The sequence below is a fragment of the Carcharodon carcharias genome, chromosome 6, assembly GCF_017639515.1.
Source record: "Carcharodon carcharias isolate sCarCar2 chromosome 6, sCarCar2.pri, whole genome shotgun sequence".
NCBI classification, from domain to species: domain Eukaryota; kingdom Metazoa; phylum Chordata; class Chondrichthyes; order Lamniformes; family Lamnidae; genus Carcharodon; species Carcharodon carcharias.
In genome coordinates, this window is record NC_054472.1 from 53,163,745 (window position 1) to 53,190,512 (window position 26,768).

The 26,768-nt window shown below is 42.7% G+C and overlaps 1 protein-coding gene across 4 annotated transcripts in view; it reads right to left on the reverse strand.

Moving 5' to 3' along the window:
• Positions 1–26,510, reverse strand: part of cdk13 (cyclin-dependent kinase 13) — a 92,458-nt gene extending 65,948 nt beyond the window's left edge. For 3 of the 4 annotated variants that reach the window (XM_041189493.1, XM_041189491.1, XM_041189490.1), the window contains exons 1-3: positions 25,275–26,510; positions 22,424–23,065; positions 5,785–5,958 (exon numbers count right to left, since the gene is read on the reverse strand). In XM_041189493.1, coding sequence (XP_041045427.1) covers positions 5,785–5,958; positions 22,424–23,065; positions 25,275–26,251 — 1,793 coding nt within the window. In that variant the 5' untranslated portion in view covers positions 26,252–26,510. The remainder of the gene's footprint in view (positions 1–5,784; positions 5,959–22,423; positions 23,066–25,274) is intronic. The other variant, XM_041189492.1, reaches the window with a different exon arrangement.
• Between the last annotated feature and the right edge of the window lie 258 nt (positions 26,511–26,768).

The following is a 26,768-nucleotide window of genomic DNA, read 5'->3' on the forward strand; positions in this document are numbered from 1 at the left end:
AGAAGTTTCCCTGCCACTGAGGTCAAACTGACTAGCCTGTAGTTGCCAGCTTTATCCTTGCGCCCCTTTTTGAACAAGGGTATAACATTGGCAGTTCTCCAGTCCTCTGGCACCTCCCATGTGTCTAAGGAAGATTATCACTCGTGCCTCTAGAATTTTCACTCTCACTTCCCTCAGTACCACTGGATGCATTTCAACCAGTCCTGATCCCGTATCTATTTTAAGTAAAGATAGCCTTTCCAACACCTCCTTCTTCTCAATTATAAGTTCTTCTAGTGTACCAGTTACCTCCTCTCTCACCTTAACCCGAGTAGGATCTTCTTCATTTGTAAAGGCAAAAGTACTCGTTCAACACCTCGGCTATTTCTCCAGCCTCCACACATAAGTCCTCTTTTTTATCCCTAATCGGCCCTACTCTTTCTTTTACAACCCTTTTATTATTTACATGCAGATGGAAGACCTTGGGATTTCCTTTTATGTTTGCTGCCTGCCTCTTTCATGATCTCCCCTTGCTTTTCTTAGTTTCTTCACTTCCCCTCTGTTCCTTCTAAATTCAGGCTGATTCTCCATTGTATTCTCTACCTGACATCTGTCATATGTGCATTTCTTCCTTTTCATCTTTACCCCTCTCTCTCGTCATCCAGGGCGCTCTGGGTTTATTTGTCCTACCTTCCCCCTTCAAGGGATTATACTTGACATTGCCTGCAATACTTTTTCTTTGAAGGTAGCCCATTGTTCAGCCACTATCTTTTCTTCCAACATTTGATTCCAAATCACTCGACTCTGATGCATTATCATCCCATCGAAGTTGGCTTTCCCCCAATTAATTATCACTGCTCTGGACTGTTCTCTGTCCTTTCCCGTGATTAACCTAAACCTTATGATACAATGGTCACTATCCCCTAGAGCCTCTCCCACTGATATTTGATCCACTTGGGCCAACTTATTCCCCAGAACCAGGTCCAAAAGTGCAAGACCTCTCATTGGACTGGAAATATAATGTTGTAGAAAATTGTCTTAACATATTCCAGGAACACTCGCCCCTCTTGTCCTTTTGTACTATTCCTATCCCAGTCTATATTTGGATAATTAAAGTCCCCATTATGATTACTCTATAACTCTTGCACCTCTACGTAATTTCTTTGCAAATTTGTTTCTCCACATCCCTTCCACTAGTTGGTGGTCTATATACTACATCAATCAATGTTATTGCACCTTTCCCATTCCTTACCTTGAGCCAGAGAGGTTCTGTCCTCGACCCCTCTGGACATCCTCTCTCCCCAGTACTGCAATGCCATCTTTGACCAATATTGCCACTCCCCCCTACCCCTTCTTTCTTTCCTGTCTCTCTTAAACACCTTGTACCCAGGAATATTTAACACCCGGTCCTGCCCCCCTTTGAGCCAGGTCTCTGTTACAGCAATATCATAATTCCATTTGTCAACCTGTGCCTGCAGTTCACCAATCTTATTAATCACATTTCGTGCATTCACATACATGCACATTAGCCCTGATTTAGGCTTATTTACTTTCCTGCTTATGCTGACCCCATCTAACGACCTACTGTTGCCTAATCTAATTTTATCAAACTCTCCAAGAAATCAATCTACCTTGATGCAACTCTCTGATATACCCACGTTATCAATTGATATTTCACTACTTCCCACTGCCAGTTTCTCTCCTCTCCACTTTGAATTTCCCCACAGGCTCTGACCCCCCTGCCAATCTAGTTTAAACCCTCCCCTACAGCACTAACAAACCTTCCCACAAGGACACTAGTCCTAGTCCTGTTAAGGTGTAACATATCCTTCTTGTACAGGTCCCACCTGCCCCAGAACAGATCCCAGTGGTTCGAAATCTAAAGCCCTCCCTCCTACTCCATTTCTCCAGCCACATATTGAACTGCTCAACCTTCCTATTCTTATGCGCACCAGCATGTGGCACTGGGAGTAACCCTGAGATGACTACTCTTGAGGTCTTGCTTTTTAATTCCCTTCCTAACTCCCTAAAATCTGCTTTCAGGACTCTTTTCCTACCTATGTCATTGGGCCACAACATCTGTCTGTTCATCCTCCCCTAAAAGAATGTCCAGCTCTGTGAATCCTTGACCCTGGCACCAGGGATGCAATATACCATCTTGAGTCACATCTGCAGCTGCAGAAATGCCTGTCTTCTCCCTGAACTACGTAATCCCCTACTACAATAACATTTCCACTCTTCCTCCTCCCCTTCTTTGCAGCTGAGCAACCCATGGTGCCACAGACTTGGCTCTTGCTACAGTCCCCGAGGAACGATCTCGCTCACCAGCACCCAAAATGGAAAAGCGGTTAGAGAGCAAGATAGTGAGGGAATCTCTTGAGGCTATTTGCATACTTCTCTCAGACACTCTGGTGGTCACACACTCACCCTCTGTTTGTTACCTGCGGTTTGACCACCTCTCCAAAAATGCTATCCATGTAATCCTTAGCCTTGTGGATGCATCGTAGTAACTCCAGCTGCCGCTCAAGCTCCGCAACTTGGAAGCTCAGGTTTCTGGACCTGGTGACACTTCCTGCAGGTGTTATCGAGGGCACTTTGTGCCTGCATGACTTCCCACATCCTGCAAGATGCACATTCCATGTGGCCAAGCTGCACTGACATTCCTTATATTTTATATAAAGTGTTTACTACAGTATTTACTAATTATTTTAATTATCTTAATTTAGAATAATTCCTATGTATACTACTATCTACTGTGTTTATCTCAGTCTTGCCCCTGTTAATTCTCCAATTCCATTCTCAGACTCCCCATTTTCGCGCTTTTAACTTTGCTCTCAGTCTCGCCCCTTCAGCTCCCAATTCTGCTCCAAGTGACAAGGAGGTCGCAGTTCATAAAGGATGCTTGCTTCAGGAAAATCACAATTTAAACAGATTTTGATTGCTATCGCCATACAATTTCTGACACCAGCTCTACACACAGTAAACAAAGCTAGAAATAAAGCAAAGAAGTTCCACAGACATTTGCTTCAAAGTTGTAAGGATTTTATATACTACCACCTTCAAAAGGGCATAGCAACATAAGAAGTAGAAGCAGGTGCAGGCAATTTGGCTCTTTGAGCCTGCTCTGCAATTCAATAAGATTATGGCTGATCTGACAGTGGCCTTCACGACACTTTCCTGCCTGAGGTCCATAACCCTCAACTCCTTTGTAGACCAAGAATCTATCTAACTCAGCCTTGAATATATTCAATAACCTAGCCTTCACTGCTCTCTGAGGTAGAGAATTCTAAAGATCAATGACACTCAAATTTTTCCTCAACTTAATTGGGAGACCCCTTTTTGAAACTGTGCATCCTAGTTCTAGATTCCCCCACAACGGGAAAGACTCTCTTAGCATCTACCCTTTCAAGCACCCTCAGAAGCTTATGTTTCAATGAGATAATCTCTCATTCTTCTAAACTCCAATGAGTACAGGGCAAAGCTGCTCAATTTCTCCTCAGAAGACAATCCCCTCAACTCAGAAATCAAGCTAGTGAACCTTCTCTGAGCTGCTTCCAATACAAGTATATCTCTCCTTACGTAAGGAGCTCAAAACTGCATGCAATACCCTAGGTATGGTCTCACTAATGCCTTGTACAGTTGTAGCAAGGCTTCCCTATTCTTATGCTCTAAACCCCTTGCAAAGGCAAATATTCCATTTGCCTTCCTAATTACTTGCTGCACCTGCATGCTAACTTTCTGTGATTCACGCATAAAGATACCCGGATCCCTCTATAATGCAGCATTCTGTAGTCTCGCTTCATTTACATAATATTCTGCTTTTCTGTTCTTCCCGCCAAAGTAAACAACCTCACATTTCCCACATAATACATCATTTGCCCACTCAGTTAATCTATCTATACTCCTTTGCAGAATCTGTGTTCTCCTCACATCTTGCTTTCCCACCTAACCTTGTATCATCAGCAAATTTGGTTACAATACACTTGGTCTCTTCATCCAAGTCATGAATAAAGAGTCAAATTGTTCAGGGCCCAGCACTGATCCCTGTGCCACCCTACTAGTTACAGTTTGCCAACCTGAAAATGATACCGTTATCCCAACTCTTTTGTTTCCTTAGCCAATCCTTTATCCATGCTAATATATTACCCCCAACACCATCAGCTCTTATCTTCAGCAGTAACCATTTATGCACCACCTTATTGAATCACTTTTGGAAATTCAAAAACACAACAGCTACTGGTTCTCCTTCATCCACCCTGCTTGCTACATCCTCAAGGAACTCTTGTCAAACACAATTTCCCTTTCATAATGTCATGTTGATCCTGCTTGACTGTATTGTGATTTTCTAAATGTCCTGCTCCTACTTCCTTAATAATGGATTCAAGCATTTTCCCAATGACCAATGTTAGGCTAATTGGCTTATAGCTTCCTGCTTTCTATCTCCCTCCTTTCTTGAATGGAGGTATGAAAGTTGAGGTTTTTCAAAATCTATGGAATTTTGGAAGATTACAAACAATACATCTATTATCTCTGCAGTCATTTCTTTTAAGGTCCGAGGATGTAGGCCATCAGGTCCAGGGGACCTGTCAGCCTTTAGTCCAGGGCTACTCAAACTGGAGGTCCGGACCCAAAGTGGGGGTGCGAGATGGAATTCTGGGGTTGCAAGCTCTGCAACAACAATGGCTGCTGCGGAACTCCAACTGAATGTTAACAACTGCAAACCCCTTTTAAATCCTGGCTTTAAAAAAAATGGCGGGCATAGCCTAAACAGCCGATGCTTGAAGCCTTAATTCCAAAAAAATCCAATGAAAAGGTAACTTCTTAAAAATATGTAAAGATTAAAACCTCTGCCCCCTCCCCCCACTGAATGTTTTTTTCAATTTGATACCATCTTGACTTTCTTAGTTAGCCACTGATGATACATCCAAAGTAAAGGCCCAGGGAATCTTTAAGTACACATAGCGGGACACATCAATGGCTTCCACACCCAGAGTGAGCTAATGTACACCACAACAAACATTCTAACCATCAACTGCAAAAATTTAAATAGCCATTAAGAAATCTCTTTGATACATGCCTTCCTCTGCATCAGTAAAATGTCCTGATTCATATTGTACAATGGGCCTTCTTCCCAAAGAAACCATCAATTCGAATGTCTTAATTCTCAGGAAAACTCATATGGATAACCAAAATGGAAACTTATTGCAGTATAAAAATGCAATGTCTATTCACATTGCTTTACTGAACCTCCAGTGACAGCATTGTAACTATATTCACTCCTTTGCTAATGATTCAATCCTTGGTTCATCATATTTCATGCAGCGTCTATGTGATAGCTATATACTACATATAAGTATAAAGGTAAAACATCCGAACAGCAAAGGTCTTGTGCATAGTGTGCCTATTCGACAAGTACTGCACTTAATGTCACGTTACATTTAATTGTTAACAGCTGTACGGTTAAGTAACTCACCGTAGTTAATGCTATAGGAGATCCACCAGTGTGTGTAATGAAAGATACTTAAAAAAAAATCAGTTTTCCTAAATGCAATTTTTCAGTTTAATTTACTGGCAGAACTGTAGTGAACACATAGTGAAAACAAGAAACTGGTTTCGTGCTCCAGCAGACAAAAAAAAACACAAGTCTCAAAATAGCACATAAAAGAACTGTCTTACCCAAATTTCTAGGGCATTTTCAGTGTTCATTTTCCTGCACACATAGATGCCACACCACGAATGCTTGGAATGATCTACCATAACGTAGAAAAGGCTGATCTTTAGCACCAAACAAATATTTTCACTCACTTGGGTCGCTTTTTAATCTGTGACTGAACAGGTGCTTTCTTCTCTTCAGGAGTTTTAGGTGAAGGTAAATCAGATCCTGGAAGCTCAGGTGGCAATGGAAGGTCTGTTAGTAAGTGCCGAGGCTTTCGTTCAGGGTCCTTCTTTACTGCCTTTGTTATATTACCATCTTTTGGACTGTAATTAGAAAATATATAAACTGAAGATAACAGAATCAAATATCATTTGCATTTTTGTCCACCATTCAAATGAACCCTAGGAGAATCAAGGTCAATAGTCTCTTTGCAACTACAGAGGGTCATTCAATAGCATTTTCCCCTCTAAATAGATGCATTAGTGTACCAGTCACAATGCTTGCAGTGCACCACTGTGATCTTAAATTCAATTCAGTCCTCTCAGGTATTCACTGAACATGAATTTTGTTTGTTTTCAGACTATGTGCCAAGGTAAAGTCTCCTGCAGTCAAAAAAGTGCAAACTGCGAGAAATAGCTGGGAAAAAAGCAGATACTAGAACAACACTAGAAATGAGCCTGGTCTCCAAACAGTGAGCTGCTCAAGCAGTCCTTTAAATGGCAATCTAAAAGTATAACAGTTTATAAAACTAGCCCATCAATTTATATTTGCATAGACTGAGGATTGATTAACAGGCAGAATAGGGTAGAAATAAACAGGCCATTTTTGAGTTGGTAAGGCTGCAAGCAGTGGAGGTACTGCAAGGATCAGCAATTTCCAATCTATATCAATTACTTAGATGTGGACATTGAGTATAATGTATCTAAGCTTGGTGACACAAACTTAGGTGGAAATGTAAGCTGTTAGGCAACACAAAAAGCCTGCATAAGGACTTAAACAGATTAAATGAGTAAAGAATGGGGCAGGAGGAATATAATATAAAGAATTGTGAAGTTATCCACTTTGGTAGGAAAGAGAAAAAAGCAGAATTTTTTTTTAAATGGTGAAAGACTGGGAAATGTTCACAGTGGCCTGAATGGGCTCATATACGAATAACCAAAGTTGTGCAGGTGCAGCAAGCAATTAGAAAAGCAAATTGTATGCTAGCCTTTATTACGAAAAAAAAAACGAGTACAAAAGTAAGGACTTTGCACAATTCTATAGGACTTCAGTGAGACTACAGCTGGGTCCTCCCGACTTGGAGGGAGTGCAGCATAGATTTATCAGAATAATATGTGGTCTCCCTCCAAGGATTAAATTATGAGGAGAGATAACACAAACTAGTGTTGCATTCCCTGGAATTCCAAAGATCATGGGGTGATTTGATCCAAGTTTTCAAGGTATTAAGGAAAATAGATACAGTACATCAAGAGAAATTATTTCCAGTAGTTGGCAAGCTCAGGACTAGGGAGCATAGTCAAAAATTAGAGTCAGACCTTTCAGGAGCGATGTAAAGAAACACCTCTTCATGCAAAGGGTGGTGAAAGTGTGGGACTCTTCCGCAAACAGCTAGATCAATTGTTAATTTAAAAATGAGACTGACAAATTTTTTGGTAGCTAAAGATACTAAGGAATGAGAGACAAAAAAAAGGTATATGGAGTTGGGTCACTGATTCGCCATGATCTCACTGAATAGCATAACAGGCTCAAGGGGCCATTAAGCCACCCCTGTTCCTCTGTACAGTTTTGGTCTCCTTATATAAGGAAGAATATTCTTGCCTTTAGAGGGGATGTAACAAAGGTTCATTAAACTGATTCCTTGGATAAAGAGATTGTCCTATGAGAAGAGACTGAATGGACTGGGCCAGGCCTATATTTCCTCAAGTCCAGAAGAGTGAAAGGAGATCTCATTGAAGCACACAAAGTTCTGAAGGGACTTGACAGCGTAGATACTGGGAGAATATTTCTTATGACTGGCGAGTCCAGAACTAAGGGTCACAGTCTCAGAAAAGGAGTCTGCCATTTAGGGCCGTGACGAGGAGAAATTTCTTCATTTGAAGGGCTGTAAACATTTGGAATTTTCTACAACGAAATGCAATGGACGCTCAGTCATCAAGTTTCAACTCGGAGGCTAATGGATTTTTGGATGCTATGGGAATCAGGGGTGTAGGGAAAATGTGGGCAGAAGTAGCTGAGGTAGAAGATCAGCCATGGCCTTACTGAATGGTAGAGCTGGTTTGAAGGGCTGACTGGCCTATTCATGTTATTATTTCTTATGACCTCTGGGTTCATACCGGTTTGCCAATAATTCTGTATTGAGCATTATTTTCCCCACCCTCACTCTTCCCATTCTTCAATCTACCATAGTTGGTCATGACTGGAGTCACCTCAGCTCCAAATTCCCTCGTTAAACACCTGATTTTCCTCCTTGAAGACACAGACTAAAACTAACCGCTTTGACTAAACTTCATCACCTCTCTTAATCTCCCCTTCTTTGGTTTGTCAAATTATGCCTCTGAAGCATAGGGCAGACTTTATTTTAGATTGAAGTAGCTATGTCAAAGCATGTTTTTGTTGCTTTTCTTTTGTGGGGGCTGTTAAGTTCATTAAGCTTGTCAAAATGTCAGCAAATATCCCCAGCAAAACCTGGAGGAGACGGTTCAGGAAGCGATGAGTTGGTGGTGATCAAAAATGTACAGTTTTTGGGTTCTTCCCAAAACTTTAATATTAAGAGCGCCATCAACTTCTGTATGAAGCAGAAGTTGCTGGTGCAAGAATCCCACCTCTTCACATGGCATGGGAAGGCCCATGCATTCAGTTGTCAAACTTTCATAAGGTTCGCAACTTTGACAGTGGTAGTTAGTACATGCTAGCCATTATCACATCACTTTGCAGCTAATACTTGCCTGCATAGTGTATACAATAGTATCAATGATTTGCCCCGAGCAGCAAATTTACCATTGCATCCAGTCGTACCTTTTTAAAATAAATATTAATTCATGCATTCCATCATTTATTGTCCATCCCTAATTGCCTGTTAACCTATCCATCCGAATTTTGACACAATTCCAGGTTGTCTTCTTATCTATTAGATACTAGTCTAAAATTCTGAACAGCTGCTCAGCAGTAGAGAGACAGAGGGGCAAAATTAAAAGTTCTCTTTGGTCTCAGATGAACTCACGTAGCAAATTAAAACTATAATTTGTGCTGCACTGGTCAAGGGTACTCCCATCAATTAGTGCAAAAAAATGGGCTTCCCTCACTGCTTTGACTAGCTGCTTCTCTATGCCTCCTGCCATATCAGCAATTCCGAGGCTAATCATTGTCAGACAGTTAGATAAGACTTAGCTGGAGAGTTCATTCCCATCCAATCAATGTCATTTCATTTACTGCAGGAGGTATAAGGCTTTCAATCGTACGAGATGCTACACTTCACACTATTTGATGTGTGACAGTATAGGATACGTGACAATATAGGATACTTCAAGTAGCACTGTGTTCTTTGATTACCTTCATCTATCCGTTCAACTGAAAAGGCTTTTGTTTGAAAAAAAATCTTGTGATATATCTTTGAAGACAGGATGTTTGTTCTCCAAAAGATGTTTTAGTTTGCTTGGTTTCATACTATCCTGAGCAAGAACTGCAACACTGCAATCAAAAATTTTTGTCAGAACTGGTTAATATAAATACTCAGTTCGTTTAGGACTTATTTCCTAATTTTCTTTTGTCCAGATCTACTTCCCCAAGATCAACATCCTCAATTTTATGCTTCAAATTACCCTCCGATTGTGCATAATTACAGAACACCAAACTTCACACTTGTGTCAGAGGTCAATATTAACAAAATTCATTTGTAACGGTTTTCTTCATCTAACCAAGGTAAATTTTGGGGTGAAATCTGAATTTGTATATATTTATTTTTCATCCCTGTAGTCAGGCACATGACTAACCAGTTGATTATCTCCCCAAAAATCTCAAACCCTTCCCTGATTCAGTTAATTTCTGATGTTCCTTTGGGTTGCTTGGATTTAGTTGGGTTTCAATATGACCCATTAATATTATGGAAATATGAAACACAAAGGAAACTTGGCCAATATGTCATCTGTTTTTACGAATTGCACCACCAAGCAGCCAGTCACGTTAAGGAAATCTCTCAGACAGCTGGCCAGGGAATGAAAAGCACTAAAATGAAAATCACTTAAAAATTTTAATATTAAAGATAAAGATTAAGGTATACTCAAAGGGTGAAAGGTAGAAGCTAAAATATGAAAAAAAACTTTAAATATTTTTTAAAAGTTTAAAAATCCAATAATTAATCATAATGGAGACATTTAACTCCACTTACAAATATAAAATTAGTTATTTCAGGGCCATAGGTGCTGTTCCAAAATTGTTATTAAAGTGCCATTAAAAACCCGGCTGAACAAGTTGCAACTTTTTAAATGAAGTTTTGAACAGCGAGGTGAGAAAAGGGGAGGTTTTCGCCACTGATTTCACGGATTGCTGGCTTGGTGGGGCAGCCCACAGCACAGTATGTGTTAGAACAGTGAATAGCACAACACAACTTTAATCTGCCCATGTGCTAAATCCAAGTTGCAGTCAGTTTCAGAGGGCTAAATATGATGAATGGTGACGGTTGGCGATAAAAAAACCCAAAATCTGGGCAATTGTTTTGGCAGGCTGCTCAGAATTCGTTACATTGGATCACTACACCATGTTTCTCAAAATACATCATGAAATGAGCTTAAAAGAAAGCCTTGGTTATTATGAACAGATTTACCAGTTACAAGCCTAAAACAAGGATTTTAAATATGAATGAACTGCTAAAACATTTTTCTATCCACAATGTGGAGAAGAAGCAGTATTTGTCCAGCACAGCACAGAAAGAATGTAATCAGCTAATTTCTAAAAGAAAAACTGATTTGGATCATTGAGAATACCTTCAGTTAACATTGGTCTCTCATTGCAGGCAGAATTCAGCAAGCACAGGAATGTTAGCAGAGAAGGATATTTAACATACTACTGCATCAAATTTTAAATTCATATATCAGAACACTTTTTCTCTCTCCTTCTTTAATATGCTGTTTCAACAGCAGTAAAGTATGATCATTTATGAGCGCCATGTAAAACACACTAACAGAAAACCAGATAAGAGCAATTTTAAAAATGCTGGCACTGTGAGTACAAAACGCCTAAACATTCTCTTTACAACAGGTGTCATTGTTAATCTTCACCCACAAAGACGAAATAAACTTCACTATGTCCAAAACCACTTTAAAATGAATGAATTACTATTGAACAACACTATACCCTTAAATAGCATCTTTAAAGTAAAAAAAGCCCAAAGCTTTCAGAGCTTCAAGGAAAAAAAGATGTCAAGCCAAAGAGCTTATCAGAAGGGGCGAAGAAAAGTTTGATCTTTCCAAGTAAAAGGTGGAGGTGGAGAGGCAGAGGTACTTAGGGAAGCAATATAAAAGCATGGGGCATAGGCGGTTGAAGGCTCAGCAGCCTGAGGCAAAGGGAAGGGAGGCACAGAGAGGTGTAGCCACTGTTGCAGTAGGCAAACATGGTAGCCATTTGAACACACTTAAGTCCAAAGAACAACAAATGACATGAGCGAACAGTTAGCTGATTTTTGATCTTGAACAGAACCTGGGAGTACACTATACTGATCTTCAAATTCCACCTCATGTCTCAATGGCATCTCCAACTGAAGTGTCAGTTTATGTGCTCAAGCCCTGGGCTCAAACATGAGCTAGGGTGACACCGCATTATCAGAAATTTTATGCTGCTGACCAATTAAACCCTCAAACTCAAATGCCACTCAATTAACACTTGCTCAATCTTCACTTTGGTTATGTATTTTGCAAGTTGGAAGTGGAATCCATGTAAAAGCAGCATAGCAATAGGACTCAGCCCACATGTACTGACAAGGCAAGTGAGCAGGATTCTGATAATATTGATGGCGATATCCAGCAGCTGAAGTTCCATTGCAGGCACAGTAGTTCAGGGAGGGGTGGAACAGCTAATCAAAATAGGGCAAATCATCTGATCAAAAAGGATCAATTCAAATCAATGAGTTTTAATATAGATTACACACACTGTTCCACAGCATCCACAACAAAAGTATGGGCCACAAATGTGGATTTAAAAATCCCTCAATGTTTTGAAACTTAAAAGAACATGGTCAATAATTGACAAGGTTTTGAAGTAACAGGAAAGCCAACAAGAGCCACATGATTGAAATCTATAAGGTTTAGCAACCTAGGGCACAAACAGGTTATCACATTTAGGGCAAATCAATTGCTATGGCAAGATAGCCATGCTGATTCCGTGCTTTAATTCAGACAAACAGGGCCAGTGAGCTAAAAGCTGGCTGATGACAAATCTTGTTGTTACATGTTATGGTCAGGCAGACTGATAAAAATGTTGCTGATTGAGACTGAAGAAATGGCAAGAGATTTGTGCACACCTGGGCACCATGCAGCTACCTGTCATTTACCCTTGCCTGTGCATTGTTAATTCTACCAATCTTTGCCGTAACAGACCATTTCCCCTAACTAGGCCCAGCCATGGTAACTTGTTTTACTCTCATCAACAAAAAATTCACTTTTAGCCACCTCACAGTGTTTTCTTCTTGCAAGGTTTTGGTGTTCAAGGTGAAGCATGCTTGCAATGGGAGTGGAACTATTTCCTGTGTCAGTGTAACGTGTTCCACGGTCAGGAGTAATACCACTGGATGGTGGTGCTTAAAGACATACTCTTACCCTAACCCACTGGGAATTAGATCTGACCTATGCCTCAGTTTGCATTTCCCTTTGTTCTAGTTTTCTCCCAAGACACTAATATTTTCTGAGGAATAGTTCGAAGGACTTGAGGATCTTGAGTCAGTTCTCCAAGCAGCCATTATTTACATATAGGCTAATACAGCAATAATTGGCAAGGCATGCAGCCACAGTGGGTATCACAGGAAAACCAAATCCTGTTCTCACCTGATATCTTTACACAAGCACAATGAAAAACAGAACAGAAGCCTTGATCCTAGTTGAATTTCTCTCTCCATAACCCAGAGCACTGAACAACCACTTGGCAGAGATCAGAAATCAAACTTCAGACCTGCTAGCATGTATGCCTCACCAGTACACCAGATGGTGCATTTATTCCTTAAGCAGCTAGGAGCGATTTAGTATCCTATTTATAGATGAATTAATTACGTCTGTCCTGGCTGAAAGCAAGAAAGCCCAGCTTTATGTAATGTACTCAGAAAAGCAAGGTAACCGAGAGAAAAGATTGAGAGATTGGCAATTCCTGACAGCACAAAGGTTAGGGACCAACTAATTTATCCAAATATCCAAGAAACAGTAAGGTTTTGGGGGATAAAGGTTGGGGAAAAAAAGACACCCAAATAAAATGCGATTTCATTAGAATCTTTATTCAACATATTTACTTCCCCCACCTCCACCAAGGAACTTAGTCTAACACTTTCCCAGTTTGAGAAGAATACACAGAACTGCTCAAAAAGTGCCAGAATCTGCTGGGTCACACTCTGCAGCATTGTGAAATGTAGCTATCAGTCAATGCTTAAAGCCAGTCCAACAAGCCCAGAGTTTTGACAAATGCTTGGAGACCAAATCCTTTGGAAATAGTACCAGCTCAAGTCTACCAGTATGCATGCTCAGAGGCATCAAAATTCTATCCAGGTTGGCTGGACAGCCTCAGTATGTGGAACAAATCAAATTTTGCTTCAACACCAGCCAACAAGCATGAAACTACTCAATATTAAGCAGCATGGTCTATACAAAGTTGCCAAAACAGCATCTTGCACCAAAACATGATACAGACCTGTCCACCCCTGCCTGTCCCTCCATCCCCACCCCATCTTCCAATCCCAGCCCCAGCCGTGTATTCACTATACCCCCTGACCTTCCCCTCTCCGACGCTGAATGTTCAGTGCTTAGCAAAGGACTTAGTTTCATACCCTTACGCCCTCATCTCAATGAATTTTGGGCTCGGCATGATGCTGAACTCTTCTTTCGCCGTCTTCGTCTCCGGGCTCACTTCTTTGTGCAGGAGTCCTCTCCCCATTCAACGGATCCTTTTACCCACCTCCAATATTCTCCCTCCACTTGGGCCCCTCCCTCTGGATTCTTACCTTCTCTTGATATTTTCATTGAGAACTGTCGGCCCGACATTAGTCGTCTCAATTTCTCTGCTCCTCTCACCCATTCTAATCTCTCTCTCTCTAAACTTACTGCACTCCGTTCTCTCAGGTCCAACCCTGACATTGTCAGCAAACCCGCTGACAAGGGTGGTGCTGTTGTTGTCTGGCACACTGACCTCTACCTCGCGGAGGCTGAGCGTCAACTCGCAGACACTTCCTCCTACCTCTCCCTGGACCATGACTCCACCACTGAACATCAAGCCATTGTTTCCAGGACTGTCACTGACCTCATCTCCTCTGGGAATCTTCCTCCCACAGCTTCCAACCTGATAGTCGCCCAACCTCGGACGGCCCGCTTCTACCTCCTACCCAAAATCCACAAACAGAACTGTCCCAGTAGACCGATCGTGTCAGCTGGCTCCTGCCCCACGGAACTCATTTCTTGTTATCTTGACTCCCTTCTCTCTCCCCTTGTCCAGTCCCTTCACACCTACATCCGTGATTCCTCTGACACCTTACGTCACATCAACAATTTCCAGTTCCCTGGCCCCAACCGCTTCCTCTTCACCATGGACATCCAATCTCTCTACACCTCCATCCCCCACCAGGATGGTTTGAGGGCCCTTAGCTTCTTCCTCAAACAGAGGCCCGAACAATCCCCATCCACCACTACTCTCCTCCGTCTGGCTGAACTTGTTCTCACACTGAACAATTTCTCCTTCAACTCCTCTCACTTCCTCCAAATAAAAGGTGCGGCTATGGGTACCCGCATGAGCCCCAGCTATGCATGTCTCTTTATGGGGTATGTGGAACATTCCTTGTTCCAGTCCTACTCCAGGCTCCTTCCACAACTCGTTCTCCTGTACATCGATGATTATTTCGGTGCTGCTTCATGCTCTCGTCAGGACTTGGAAAAATTTATTAATTTTACTTCCAATCTCCACGCCTCCATTTTCACGTGGTCCATCTCTGACACTTCCCTTCCCTTCCTTGACCTCTCTATCTCAATCTCTGGTGATAGACTGTCCACCAATATCCATTACAAGCCTACCGACTCCCACAGCTACCTCGACTACAGCTCCTCACACCCCGCTTCCTGTAAGGACTCCATCCCATTCTCTCAGTTCCTTCGTCTCCATCGTATCTGTTCCGATGTTGCTACCTTCAAAAACAGTTCCTCTGACATGTCCTCCTTCTTCCTTAACCAAGGTTCTCCACCCACGGTCGTTGACAGGGCCCTCAACCGTGTCCAGCCCATCTCCCACGCATCCGCCCTCGAGCCTTCTCCTCCCTCCTAGAAACATGAAAGGGTGCCCCTTGTCCTCACTTATCACCCCACCAGCCTCCGCATTCAAAGGATCATCCTCTGCCATTTCCGCCAACTCCAGCATGATGCCACCACCAAACACGTCTTCCCTTCACCCTCCCCTGTCGGCATTCCGTAGGGATCGTTCCCTCCGGGACACCCTGGTCCACTCCTGCATCACCCCCTACTCCTCAACTCCCACCTACAGCACCTTCCCATGCCCACGCAAAAGATATAACACCTGCCCCTTCACTTCCTCTCTCCTCACCGTCCAGGGGCCCAAACACTCCTTTCAAGTGAAGCAGCATTTCACTTGCATTTCCCCCAACTTAGTCTACTGTATTCGTTGCTCCCAATGCAGTCTCCTCTACATTGGAGAGACCAAACGTAAACTGGGCGACCGCTTTGCAGAACACCTGCGGTCTTTCCACAATAACGATCCAAACCTCCCTTTCGCTTTCCATTTTAACACTCCACCCTGCTCTCTTGCCCACATGTCTGTCCTTGGCCTGCTGCATCGTTCCAGTGAAGCCCAACGCAAACCGGAGGAACAGCACCTCATCTTCCGACTAGGCACTTTACAGCCTTCTGGACTGAATATTGAATTCAACAACTTTAGGTCTTGAGCTCCCTCCTCCATCCCCACCCCCTTTCTGTTTCTTCCCCCTCTTCCTTTTTTCCCCCCAATAATTTATATAGATTTTCTTTTCCCACCTATTTCCATTATTTTTAAATATTTTATGCCCCCCCACCCCACTAGAGCTGTACCTTGAGTGCCCTACCATCCATTCTTAATTAGCACATTCGTTTAGATAAGATCACCAACTTCAACACCTGTGTTCTTTTGTTCCTTTGTCTGTGACATCTTTTGATGATCTGCTCCTATCACTGCTTGCTTGTCCCTACAACAACACCCCCCCACCCCCACCCCCACTCCCACACACACACACTTTAAACCAGCTTATATTTCACCCCTCTCATTGTAAAGAAAAATCAGTTCTGTTGAAGGGTCATGAGGACTCGACATGTCAACTCTTTTCTTCTCCACCGATGCTGCCAGACCTGCTGAGTTTTTCCAGGTAATTCTGTTTTTGTTTTGGATTTCCAGCATCCGCAGTTTTTTGTTTTTATGATACAGACCTGACTTCTTCAACTAAAATAATCCCAATCCACTTTAAAAACTAAAAGCTGTGTCTCACAATAAGGCTTTTATGGGGTGTACAGATAAAAGTAATAAAGGGTTTCATCAAAACACGGTTGCAAGGACGTAAAAGTAATTAACCTAATCTTTTAACCCACCACACTAGAAAGCACAAAAATATCATAGAACCAAGGAATTGTTCCACTTATAAGAGAAGTCTTCACACTGATAGGGCTCAGAGAAACCGAAGTGTTTCACCCGACATCTGTCATCAGTTTTCCCACTGAAGTACGTTACAAATATTTTATAGCATTAGAATCAGTTTATAACCACACCAGCTAAACTAAATCGGATCCCCATAGCATTACAGAATTTAACTCAAAACAAATGGCTTAATTATGCAAAAGTGGAAATAAATCCTCCCAACATGCCTCGCAGTGTGAGAATCAAGTAAAATACTAAAAAAGATGCAAATCATGTTAACCTGACTTTTCTCTTTAAAGGAGTTTGGTGACAGTTGCACTGCCTGTCAGTGACGGAAGATTAGTAAATACTGCAGATCTGTAGTAAAGCTGAAGCATATTTATAGAATTATCTCTGAGTTAGAATGAAATTTTGGGCCCTGTAGAAACAATCCGAATGCCGACTACCATACCCAACTATCCAAGAAACAGTAATGCTTTGGCGGAAAAAAATGTTTGAGAAAATAAGACACCCAAATAAAATGTGATTAAAATCTTTAGTCAACATTTGCACTTCCCCTATCCCTACCCCATCAGCCCCTCCAGCCAGAATCTACTGGGCCACGCTCTGCAACAACGTGCAACATAGCCATCAGTCTATGCTCAAAGCCATTCCAGCAAGCCCAGTTTCGTCAGATGCTTGGAGACCAAAACCTTTGAAAATAGTATGCTATCCAGAATGGCTGGACAGCCTCAGTAATTGGAACAAGTCAAATTCTGTTTCAACAACATCCAACAACCACAAGACTACTTAATATTAAGCAGCATGGTCTATATGAAGTTGCCAAAACAGCACCTTGCACCAAAAGATACATATAAATGGGTGTCAGTCAGTAAACTCTGCATACAAGGTTACACTTTGCTGTACATTATTTCCCAGGCTGCTAACATGTTCACGTGTTTATGCTACATAGTTTCTTACAGGGTGGTATGTATGAGTAGTCTAAACAACAACAGTTGGGAGAATGAGATGAAGCCCATTCAATGTGGCTTGCAGCAGCCAGAATTCATAGCACCACAGAGCAAGGACTCATTGGGAGAGAGTGGGTCAGTAGTGGACAGGATAGAATGGAGAGAGCTGCTAAGAGAGTAACACCAATCAGCAGTCACAAACCAATACTGGAACTAGTTGGCCGACACACGCAAACGATGGAAGTGGTGGAAGAAACCACGCATACGCCAGCGGATGCAGTGCAACACAACTGTGCCTATTCCTGTTTCCTGGCCAATTGACATCAGGCATTAGTGTCTCCCTCTACTTATGCAAATAAAACTGCTCTGCATTTCCAACATTGTTCTTATTCTTTCACGGACTGTTGGCATCACCGGCTAGGCCAGCATTTATTGTCTATCCCTAACTGTCTTGAAAAGGTGGTCAGCTGCCTACTTGAACTGCTGCAGAGCCTGTGGTGTAGGTACACCCACAGTGCTGTTAGGGTGAGTTCCAGGATTTTGAGCCAGCAACAGTAAAGGAACAGCAATCTGTTTCCAAGTCAGGATGATGAATGGCTTGAAAGAAATTTCCAGGTGGTGGTGTTCCCGTGTGTCTGTTGCCCTTGTCCTTCTAGGCAGCAGTAGCGGTCATGGATTTGGAAGATGCTGTCAAAGGAGCCTTGGTGAGCTCCTGAAGTGCATCTTATAGATGGTACACACTGCTGCCACTTGTGTGTCAGTGGTGGAGGGAGTGCCAATCAAGTGCGCTGCTTTGTCCTGGGTGGTGAGTGTTGTTGGAGCTGCACTCATCCAGGCAAGTGGAGCGTATTCCATCACACTCCTGACTTGTGCCTTGTAGAAGGTGGGCAGGCTTTGGGGAGTCGGGAGGTTCCTAGCCACAGCATTTATATAGCTAGTCCAGTTCAGTTTCTGGTCAATGGTAACCATCAGGATGCTGATGGTGGGGGATTCAATGATGGTATTGCCATTGAATGTCAAGGAGTAATGGTTAGATTTTCTCCTGTTGGAGATGGGCATTGTCTGGCACTTGTGCAGCACGAATGTTACTTGCCACTTGTCAGCCCAAGCCTGAATGTTGTACAGGTCTTACTGCATACAGGCATGGACTGCTTTAGTATCTGAGAGTTGCGAATGGTGAACATTGTGCAATCATCCCTGAACATTCCCACTTCTAACCTTATGATGAAAGGAAGGTCATTGATGAAGCAGCTGAAGATGGTTAGGCCAAGGACACTACCCTGAGGAATTCCTGCAGTGATGTTCTGGAACCGAGGTGATTGACCTCCAACAACTACAACCATTTTCTTTTGTGCTAGGTATGACTCCAACCAGTGGAGAGTATTCCCCGATTTGCAATGATTCCAGTTTTGCTAGGGCTCCTTGATGCCACACTCAGTCAAATGCTGCTTTGATGTCAAGGGCAGGTACTCACCTCACCTCTGGAGTTAAGCTCTTTTGTCCATGTGTGAACAAAGGCTGTGATGAGGTCAAGATCTGAGTGACCCCAAAGGAATCCAAACTGAGCGTCAGTAAGTAAGTTATTGCTATGAAAGTGCAGCTTGATAGCACTGTTGTTGACCCCTTCTATCACTTTACTGATGATCGAGAGTAGACTGAAGGGGCGGTAATTGGCTGAGTTGGATTCATCCTGCTTTGTGTGCACAGGATATATTGGTCAATTTTACACAATGGCTATGCAGTGGTCACTCGTACCGATGCTGCCACGGACAGATGTATCTGCAGGTTGGCGAAGATGAGGTCAAGTATGTTTTTCCCTCTTGTTGGTTCCCTCACCACCTGCCGCAGGCCCAGTCTAGCAGCTACGGCCATTAGGACTCAGCCAGTGGTGCTACCGAGCCACTCTTGGTGATGGATATTGAAGATTGAAGCCCCCACCCAGAGTACATTCTGCACCCTTGCCACCCTCAGTGCTTCCTCCAAGTGGTGTTCAACATGGACACCCAGGGCAACTCCTTACTAATGTATACCACTATGCCGCTACCTCTGCTGGGTGTTTTCATTTCAATGCATGATGGCTGATGTAGCAATTCACACACAATTAGAAAGGTTGAGATTAGAAAGGTTGAGAGTGTTCCAGAAGCTTGATTACAAAATCTAGGCTGATAGTCAGTGCTGCACTGACTGAGTGCTGGACATCCAGGGGTGTAGTCTATCAGATGAGATGTTCAACTGAAGCTCCGTCTGCACTCTACTGTACATGCATACAATCCCATGGTATCATTTTGAAGAAGAGTCCTAGTCAATACTTTTCGCTCAATCAACATCACTAAGATTATCTGATCATTACCCTCATTGCTGCTTTGACAACCTAGCTGCCTGCAAATTAACTGCCACATTTCCTACACAAGTGACTACATTGCAATGTTACTTCATCAGCTGTAAAGAGCTTTGGATGTCCAGATGTGATGAAAGATGCTATATAAATATAAGCTCTTCTTTCAATAAATCAGAGCACCAACGTAGCAGAATTCACTAGACCAGTAGGCTAAGGAGAGGCGGGCTGGTCTCTTTTCCTGTAGGATATGTCACTTATCCAGTTGAGTTTTTACATGCAAATGTCACCTTTCTTGGTCATTTTATCTAATGTTACAAGTGATCAGAGTTTGCTAAACTCAACATCAGAGCTTGCAGTGGCCTTATAGCCACAACCTCTGTTTCTACTCCTGTACAGTATGCTCTATGCTATAACTATGATGTTGGAATACATCTGCTGCAATATAGGGGATAGAAAACATGATATGGTAGATAGTGCAAAACATTTTCTTACTGCTATATTGGCTGTTGACAGACGATAAAGAGCTCTAGCAGAGGATATGTGGAAGGCAGTCAACAATACAAGTCATGTTATTTATAAACACACTTTTGGTGCAATAACTTTTAACGAGACTGAGGAACATGAGGTCATTTAGCACCTAAAGCCTGCTCTACCATTCAATGAGATCATAGCTAATCTACAGTGACATGATCAAACTCAATACAAGCATCTTTGCCTGTTATCCCTTAATATCTTCAGTTAACAAAACTGTCATTCTCAAGATTTAAAATGTATGAGTAACGCAGTGTCAGTTGCCAATTGTGGAAGAGAGTTTAAACTTCTACCACCCCTTGTGCGCAAAACTGTTTGCTAATTTAGGAACTATCAAGCCGGATTCCACCCTGGGATCTGGCTTGTCCATCAATAACATCAACTAGGATCACAACAAATTTCACTTCTGAAATTTCTGGCTCTTTAGAGTATGTTCATGCCATGTTAGTGATCTATTTATATGGACCCCAAGTGTCTTCAGATCTCTGCTAAATCGCCATTTAGAAAGTACTCTGCTCTCTCTCCTTTTTGGATCCAAGATAAACGAATTCACATTTGGCTATGGTGAAATCCATTTCACACACTTTTCTCTTTCATCTGATCTGTTAATACTCTTTATAGTATTACACTTCCATCTACACAACTTGCAATATTGTATATCTTGGTCACTGGCAAACTTAAATATGTGGCTTTCTATCCAACAGCTAAGTTGTTCTTCAAAAAGTTCAATCAGGTTCATCTGTCACGACCTGCAATTTACAAATCCATGCTAGCTTCCTGATCAGCTCAAAGCTTTCTCAAGGTGTTCAATCGCCCTATCCTTCATCATATACTTTCGTAATTTTCTGGGAAAAGATGTCAAGACTAACTTGTCTTTAATCCTCTGGTTTCCCTTTCTCATCTTTCCTAAACAGTGGAACGTAGTGTACAATTTTTAAATATGAAGAATAGTTCTTGAAATCAAGAGAACTTTGGAAAATAAGGCATCTGCAATGTTCTCACCTACTTTCTTTAAAACCTTAGGATGGAAACTATCTGGTCCTGGTGATTTGTGACTCTGTTGTGCCATTAGTTTCTTCATTACTGTTAATTTGCATATGTTGATTTTGTTATATGCCCATCCCTAATTTATTAGTTTTCTTGCACTGTCCACCAGGTTTCCTCTACCGCAAATACTAACACACAATAATTATTCAATATTCATACCTAAGCCAAGCACACACAAGTAGCACTTTTCCTTCTCGTCTACCAAAACACCAAAAAACCCTCAAACACGGGTATTTAAGCAACAGTTTACCTTATTTGGTATCATTCTCCTTCCTAAGTTAGAGTTCATGGATTCGTGCTTCACTCCAGAACTTTTTTTTTGCACATTTCTGAAAGTAGCTGACTAGACTGGTATTTATTGATCATCCCCAGTTGCCCTGAGAAGGCAGTTGTCGGCATTTCTTTTGAACTGCTACAGTCTCTTGTAGCAGTTTGTTTTTAAAAACTGAATCAAAATCCTCAAACTGCCATGGTGGGACTTGAACTTTCAAGTTCTGGATTACTAGTCTAGTAACAGAACCACTACACTACCGCACCCTGAAGAATAATTTAGCCTAATGGAGTGCAGCATTCCTTTTTGGATCAAACATTGAACCAAAGCCCCACATACCCTCTCAGGTGGATGTAAAATATCCATGACATGATTCAATGAATAAATAGGAAGCTTTCTTGGATCCTGGTTAAAATTCATCCCTCAACCAACATCACCAAAACCAATCAATTGGTCACTAATTTCATTGCTATTTGTGCAATCGAGCTCTGTTTAAGTTAACTGCCACATTTGTTTACACAATTTCACTTCAGAAGTAAATCACTGGCCCTGGAGCACTCAAAGTTCAAAGGAAATAAAAGTGCTTTATAAATGCAAGTCCTCATTCTTAAAGACCTGCACTTTTAAAGAACAAACCATTTTACTGTCTTCAAAACAAAACAAAATGCATTCACAAGCAGAAATGTGAGAATAAAATTCAGAAAGCAAGGAGCTTCAAAAACTAATCAATTCTTCAACACTTCCTGTCTCAATTCATAGTTGTAACTGAAAGTTCCACCAAGTTATACAGCAACTCTCACCTGCTCACATCGTCATGCTCCTCCTTGGTCAGCACTGGGAGCAGGGGTAGTGAAGGCAGTATTGATGTTTGCAGGGTTAGGTTCTTCTCTTTCTCCTTTGCAGTTTCATTTGGCACAGCTTGCTTGAGTTTTTCTTTTGGTGTCATCGACTCCACTTTCACTACTGGGGTTTTGGGAACTTTGGCGCCCAAGTTTGCCTGTGCTGCCTCTTTTTTTTCCATGTTTGAGTCAAAGTCTATTTTTGCCTCCTGAGTATTCGTCTTGGCTTTCGGTTTCTCATCTTTAACTGTTACCTGCATTCCAGTGTCTAATGGGGAAACAGCTACTCGCTCAGTCTTGAGCTTATTTGCCTCTCTTGTATCCTTTGTTTGAGATGCATGGGCTGTTGTCGTTGAACTAGCATTGCTACTTGCCTTGGCAGTAGTTGCATTAAGTGCATTAGATGTTTTCGCATTATTTTTAGCAGCCTCAAAAGCTCTTGCTTTTTTGTGCTTACTCAGCTCAGCTGCAAGGCTAGTTTTGTAAGTTAAACTGTTTGGTGAAATGCTTGACTGACGACTGCGAGACCTTGACACACGGTGCTTGCTGCGAGATCTTGAGCGTCTAGAATAATATGGACTTCTACTCCGTGACTTAGGCCTCCTGAAAATGCAAATCATGCAATCAACCATGGCCCAAATAATTAGACCTAATGCACAAATCATTTAACTTGAATGCAAACAAAGTCTGAATCATTTAAAGAGCATATGTCTACTTCTGATAATACAAAGTCATTTCTTGCAGGAAGAAACGGGAATTATTAAATATTGGAATTGAGCCTCATAGATACAGCAAAATGGATAGCTAAAACACTTAAGAGTTAATTTGAAGTAAGCAACTTTAAATTGAGTATAAACGTCATACATGAACAAATAACTACAATTTGCATTATTTGTTTTCAGCAGAGATGTCCAAGCTGCAGGCTTATTTGTTGGTTCGCCCCCTGTGTAATGTAGCTTGTGAAAACAAGAAGCCTGGACATTACTGTTCTTGCATATAAGGAGAACAATGAATGCACCCTCCATAATATGAGCTCTTGGCTTAACCACCTGTTTATATGTAAGGCTACACAGAACTTTGGCCAAATTTCAGAGGTTAAGCACGAATATCAAAATATAATAAATGAAAACCAAAGGTGGCAACTACAGTTGTATGGTCTTAACACCACAGGTTTAATTTGTGCAATATTGAGAGCTGTAAAGATAACATACAGAATGTTGCTTAAGAGAACCCAATCAGCCAATGTGAGAGACCACTTTTCAATGCCAATAGAACAAGGGTGTCCAAACAATAGCAAGTGGGTTTACTCCGAAACCCCAGCAATCCAGCTCTCCATGTACAAGTTTTATTAGATTCTTGTATTTCTTACTTGCTATTTAGTTCCATTCAAATTTTGTGGGTCAGGATATTTCAAAAAGATTTGCTTTCTAAGCATTGTTGACTTACAACTCCCAATTCAGAACACCAAGGCATATTTGTATCACACTATAAATGGTCCCCAAGGCTCCATTGTTCCAATGAAGACAAAGAGCTCCGACACCACCTCCACAGAGCACATACAAATCATAAATACAAAGCAAGCTAATTTTTGCTAACAGTATGGGAAACTTGGAGCGTTTGATCATTTAAAAGAAACAGTGGCCGAAAAATCTCTAAACCTAACAACTGCAACCAACCATTGAAATCTACCACACAATAACATGAGACACAGCAATACCCAAACAAGAGCAAACACTCAGGTTCATTCTTATTTAGATCCTCACATTTTTATACAGACTACCAGCAACTTAACATTTAAGTTCCTACTGATTATTACTAAATCGGTCATAAAAACATAAATTGGCAGCTACAGTTAGCCTAACAAACAAGAATGTAATACTATAACTGCAGTGCTTTAGTTCCCAAAACATTTTAACATCAATGCAAACTTGACTATACTATCAAAATAACAGTTGAAATATTCTCACAGTACTTCAAAGTGTCACACCCACTAGAAAGAGAGGACCTGCTGCTGCCATCAGTAAGAATTGTTACAGAATTAAAGCACATCAAGAATGACAAACTACAAAATGAGACAGTGATTTTGCAGGAGGGAACTGCAAGTCACATACTTTCTATCTAATATAGGTGAAAACTATAAGTGCATTAATAGTACGAGGCTCACCATTCAACTCATTACAAATTTATTCTTTCACAAAGAACATGCATACCCTTCAAGAGCTTCAGGACATTAGGACATCAATTAGTTTTATACAACCCAAACCAACACTACATAACCTTCCCTTCTTAGATGTTATAACAACTTAAAACTATAATTATTCTGTTACAAACCTTAAATAAAACTTTAAAAAACATCCATACAAAATATAGTTTACCGGACATATTATCTTATACAAATTAAATGACCCATTTGATGGTTATATTATGTGATACCTTCTACTCAACATCTGGCAAAATATTTGACATAAATTAGGAATTTATTAAATAAACACAAAGTGTAAGGTACAGTTCATTTTAAACTTTGAAGCGTATCTAATGTAAGGATATATTATTATGTTATATATTATTGTTCAGACTGCAGTATGTGGATGCATTATACTCGATATTTTATAGTATATTTCATGTACGTATACAAGTATTCCAGATCTTATGGTATATTTCACGGATGAATAGATTATATCCCAGAATTTATGGTATATTTGATGCATGAATAAATATACTTCAGGCTAACTTTAAATATATTTGTAGAAATGTAATGACATTATAACGAAGCTAACATTTGAGATGGTCACACAGACTGACAGCATCTTACCTGAGCTCCGGGCTCCGGCTGTAGGGGCTGGACGAGCGACGACGGCTGCTGCTGGGGTAGGGAGTGGGGGATAGGCCGCCATACTCGTAGGGGCTGAGGTGCCGGGAAAAACTGGGCGAGCGGCGGCGGGACGTTGAGTAAGGGCTGGGAGAACGGCCGGTGTAGCTGGGGTGCAAGGCCGGCTCCCGCGAACTGTATAGGGGCTTGAAAGCGAAGAGGGGCGGCGGGGGGCTGCGGCCGTACAGCTCGAAAGCGGCGGGCCTGCTGGGGCTGTGGCTGGAGCCGGCTCCGTAGGCCTGTGGGTAGCAGGACACAGCCGTCCCATACGGGCTCTGCTCCCGGTAAGGCGGGCTGCGGGGCCCAGGCGAGGCCGAGGTGCGGTAGGCCCGCGGAGCCTCCCAGTCGGCCTCCCGGTAGGCCCGCGGCGGAGGCTCCCTGTAAGCCGCGGGCGTCTCTTTGTCACTACGGTGCGAAGCGCGGCCTCCTCGGACCTCCTTGTCGCCCTGGACCGGTTGCTCGGCCGCTGCAGCTTTGTTCCGGCTCCGGCTCTTACTCTTGGCCTTGCCGTCGGCCCGGGACCGAGAGCTTTCTTTGCCCTTGTCGCGTCTCCGCCTCTCCTTGTCCCGGGAGCGCTCGGGTCGGCGCCCAGCGGAAGACGCGGGGCTGAAGCCGAAATTCTCCGACTGCGAGCTCACGTCGTCGTACTCGACCAGGCCGCGGAGCGAGAGCGGGATAGCAGAGGGCCCCGATGCTGAGCAAGCCGCGGCCGGGTATTTGCCGTCCCTCCGCTGGGCCCGACTCTCGGCCGAGTGCTTACTGCGGCGTTTCTTGCGCCGCGAACTCGAGGGAGGAGGAGCGGCGGCGGCCGTTGCGCAGCGACCTTTCTCCCGGGTCTGAGCCGGGCCGCTCTCACTCGGGCGTCTCCTCCCGCTGGGGCTGCGACCCCGGCTCCCGCCGCGCGTATCTGAACTCGGCATTGACTTCCGCGACTCCCCGGTGCCGCTCACTCCATCCGCTCGGAGCCGCCGCACATTCCACTCTTCAGGCCCAGGGGGTCGAGGTGAAGGAGATAAGGAGGCGGGTGGGTGTGAATGGGGGTTGGAGCTGGGCCTGTGCCTCGGGCCGACTCCTGGAGCTGTCGCTTCGCTGGTCCCGGTGCTGCCGACCTCTGGGCTGCCGCCGCCTTTCGCACTAACAGCGTCCACTCATCCGGGCCCCGCGGCGCGCGCAACACTCGCCGCTTCTGCGCCGACTCACAAAATGGCCGCCTCCCCGAGCCAACCAGCAACTGTGGTTGACCTCACAGATTCACTTCCGGGGGTAACTACGCATGCGAGCTGCCTCTGACCGGGGGAGGACCAGGGTCTAGGGGGAGACTGATGTTTGGCTTTGGATCCACTTTTGAAAATGGATTGTACAAAGCTGAAGAATGATCCTGCTTTTATTTGGTACAATTGGGCAGCACCATTATACTAATGTTTCTCTCCTATCTGT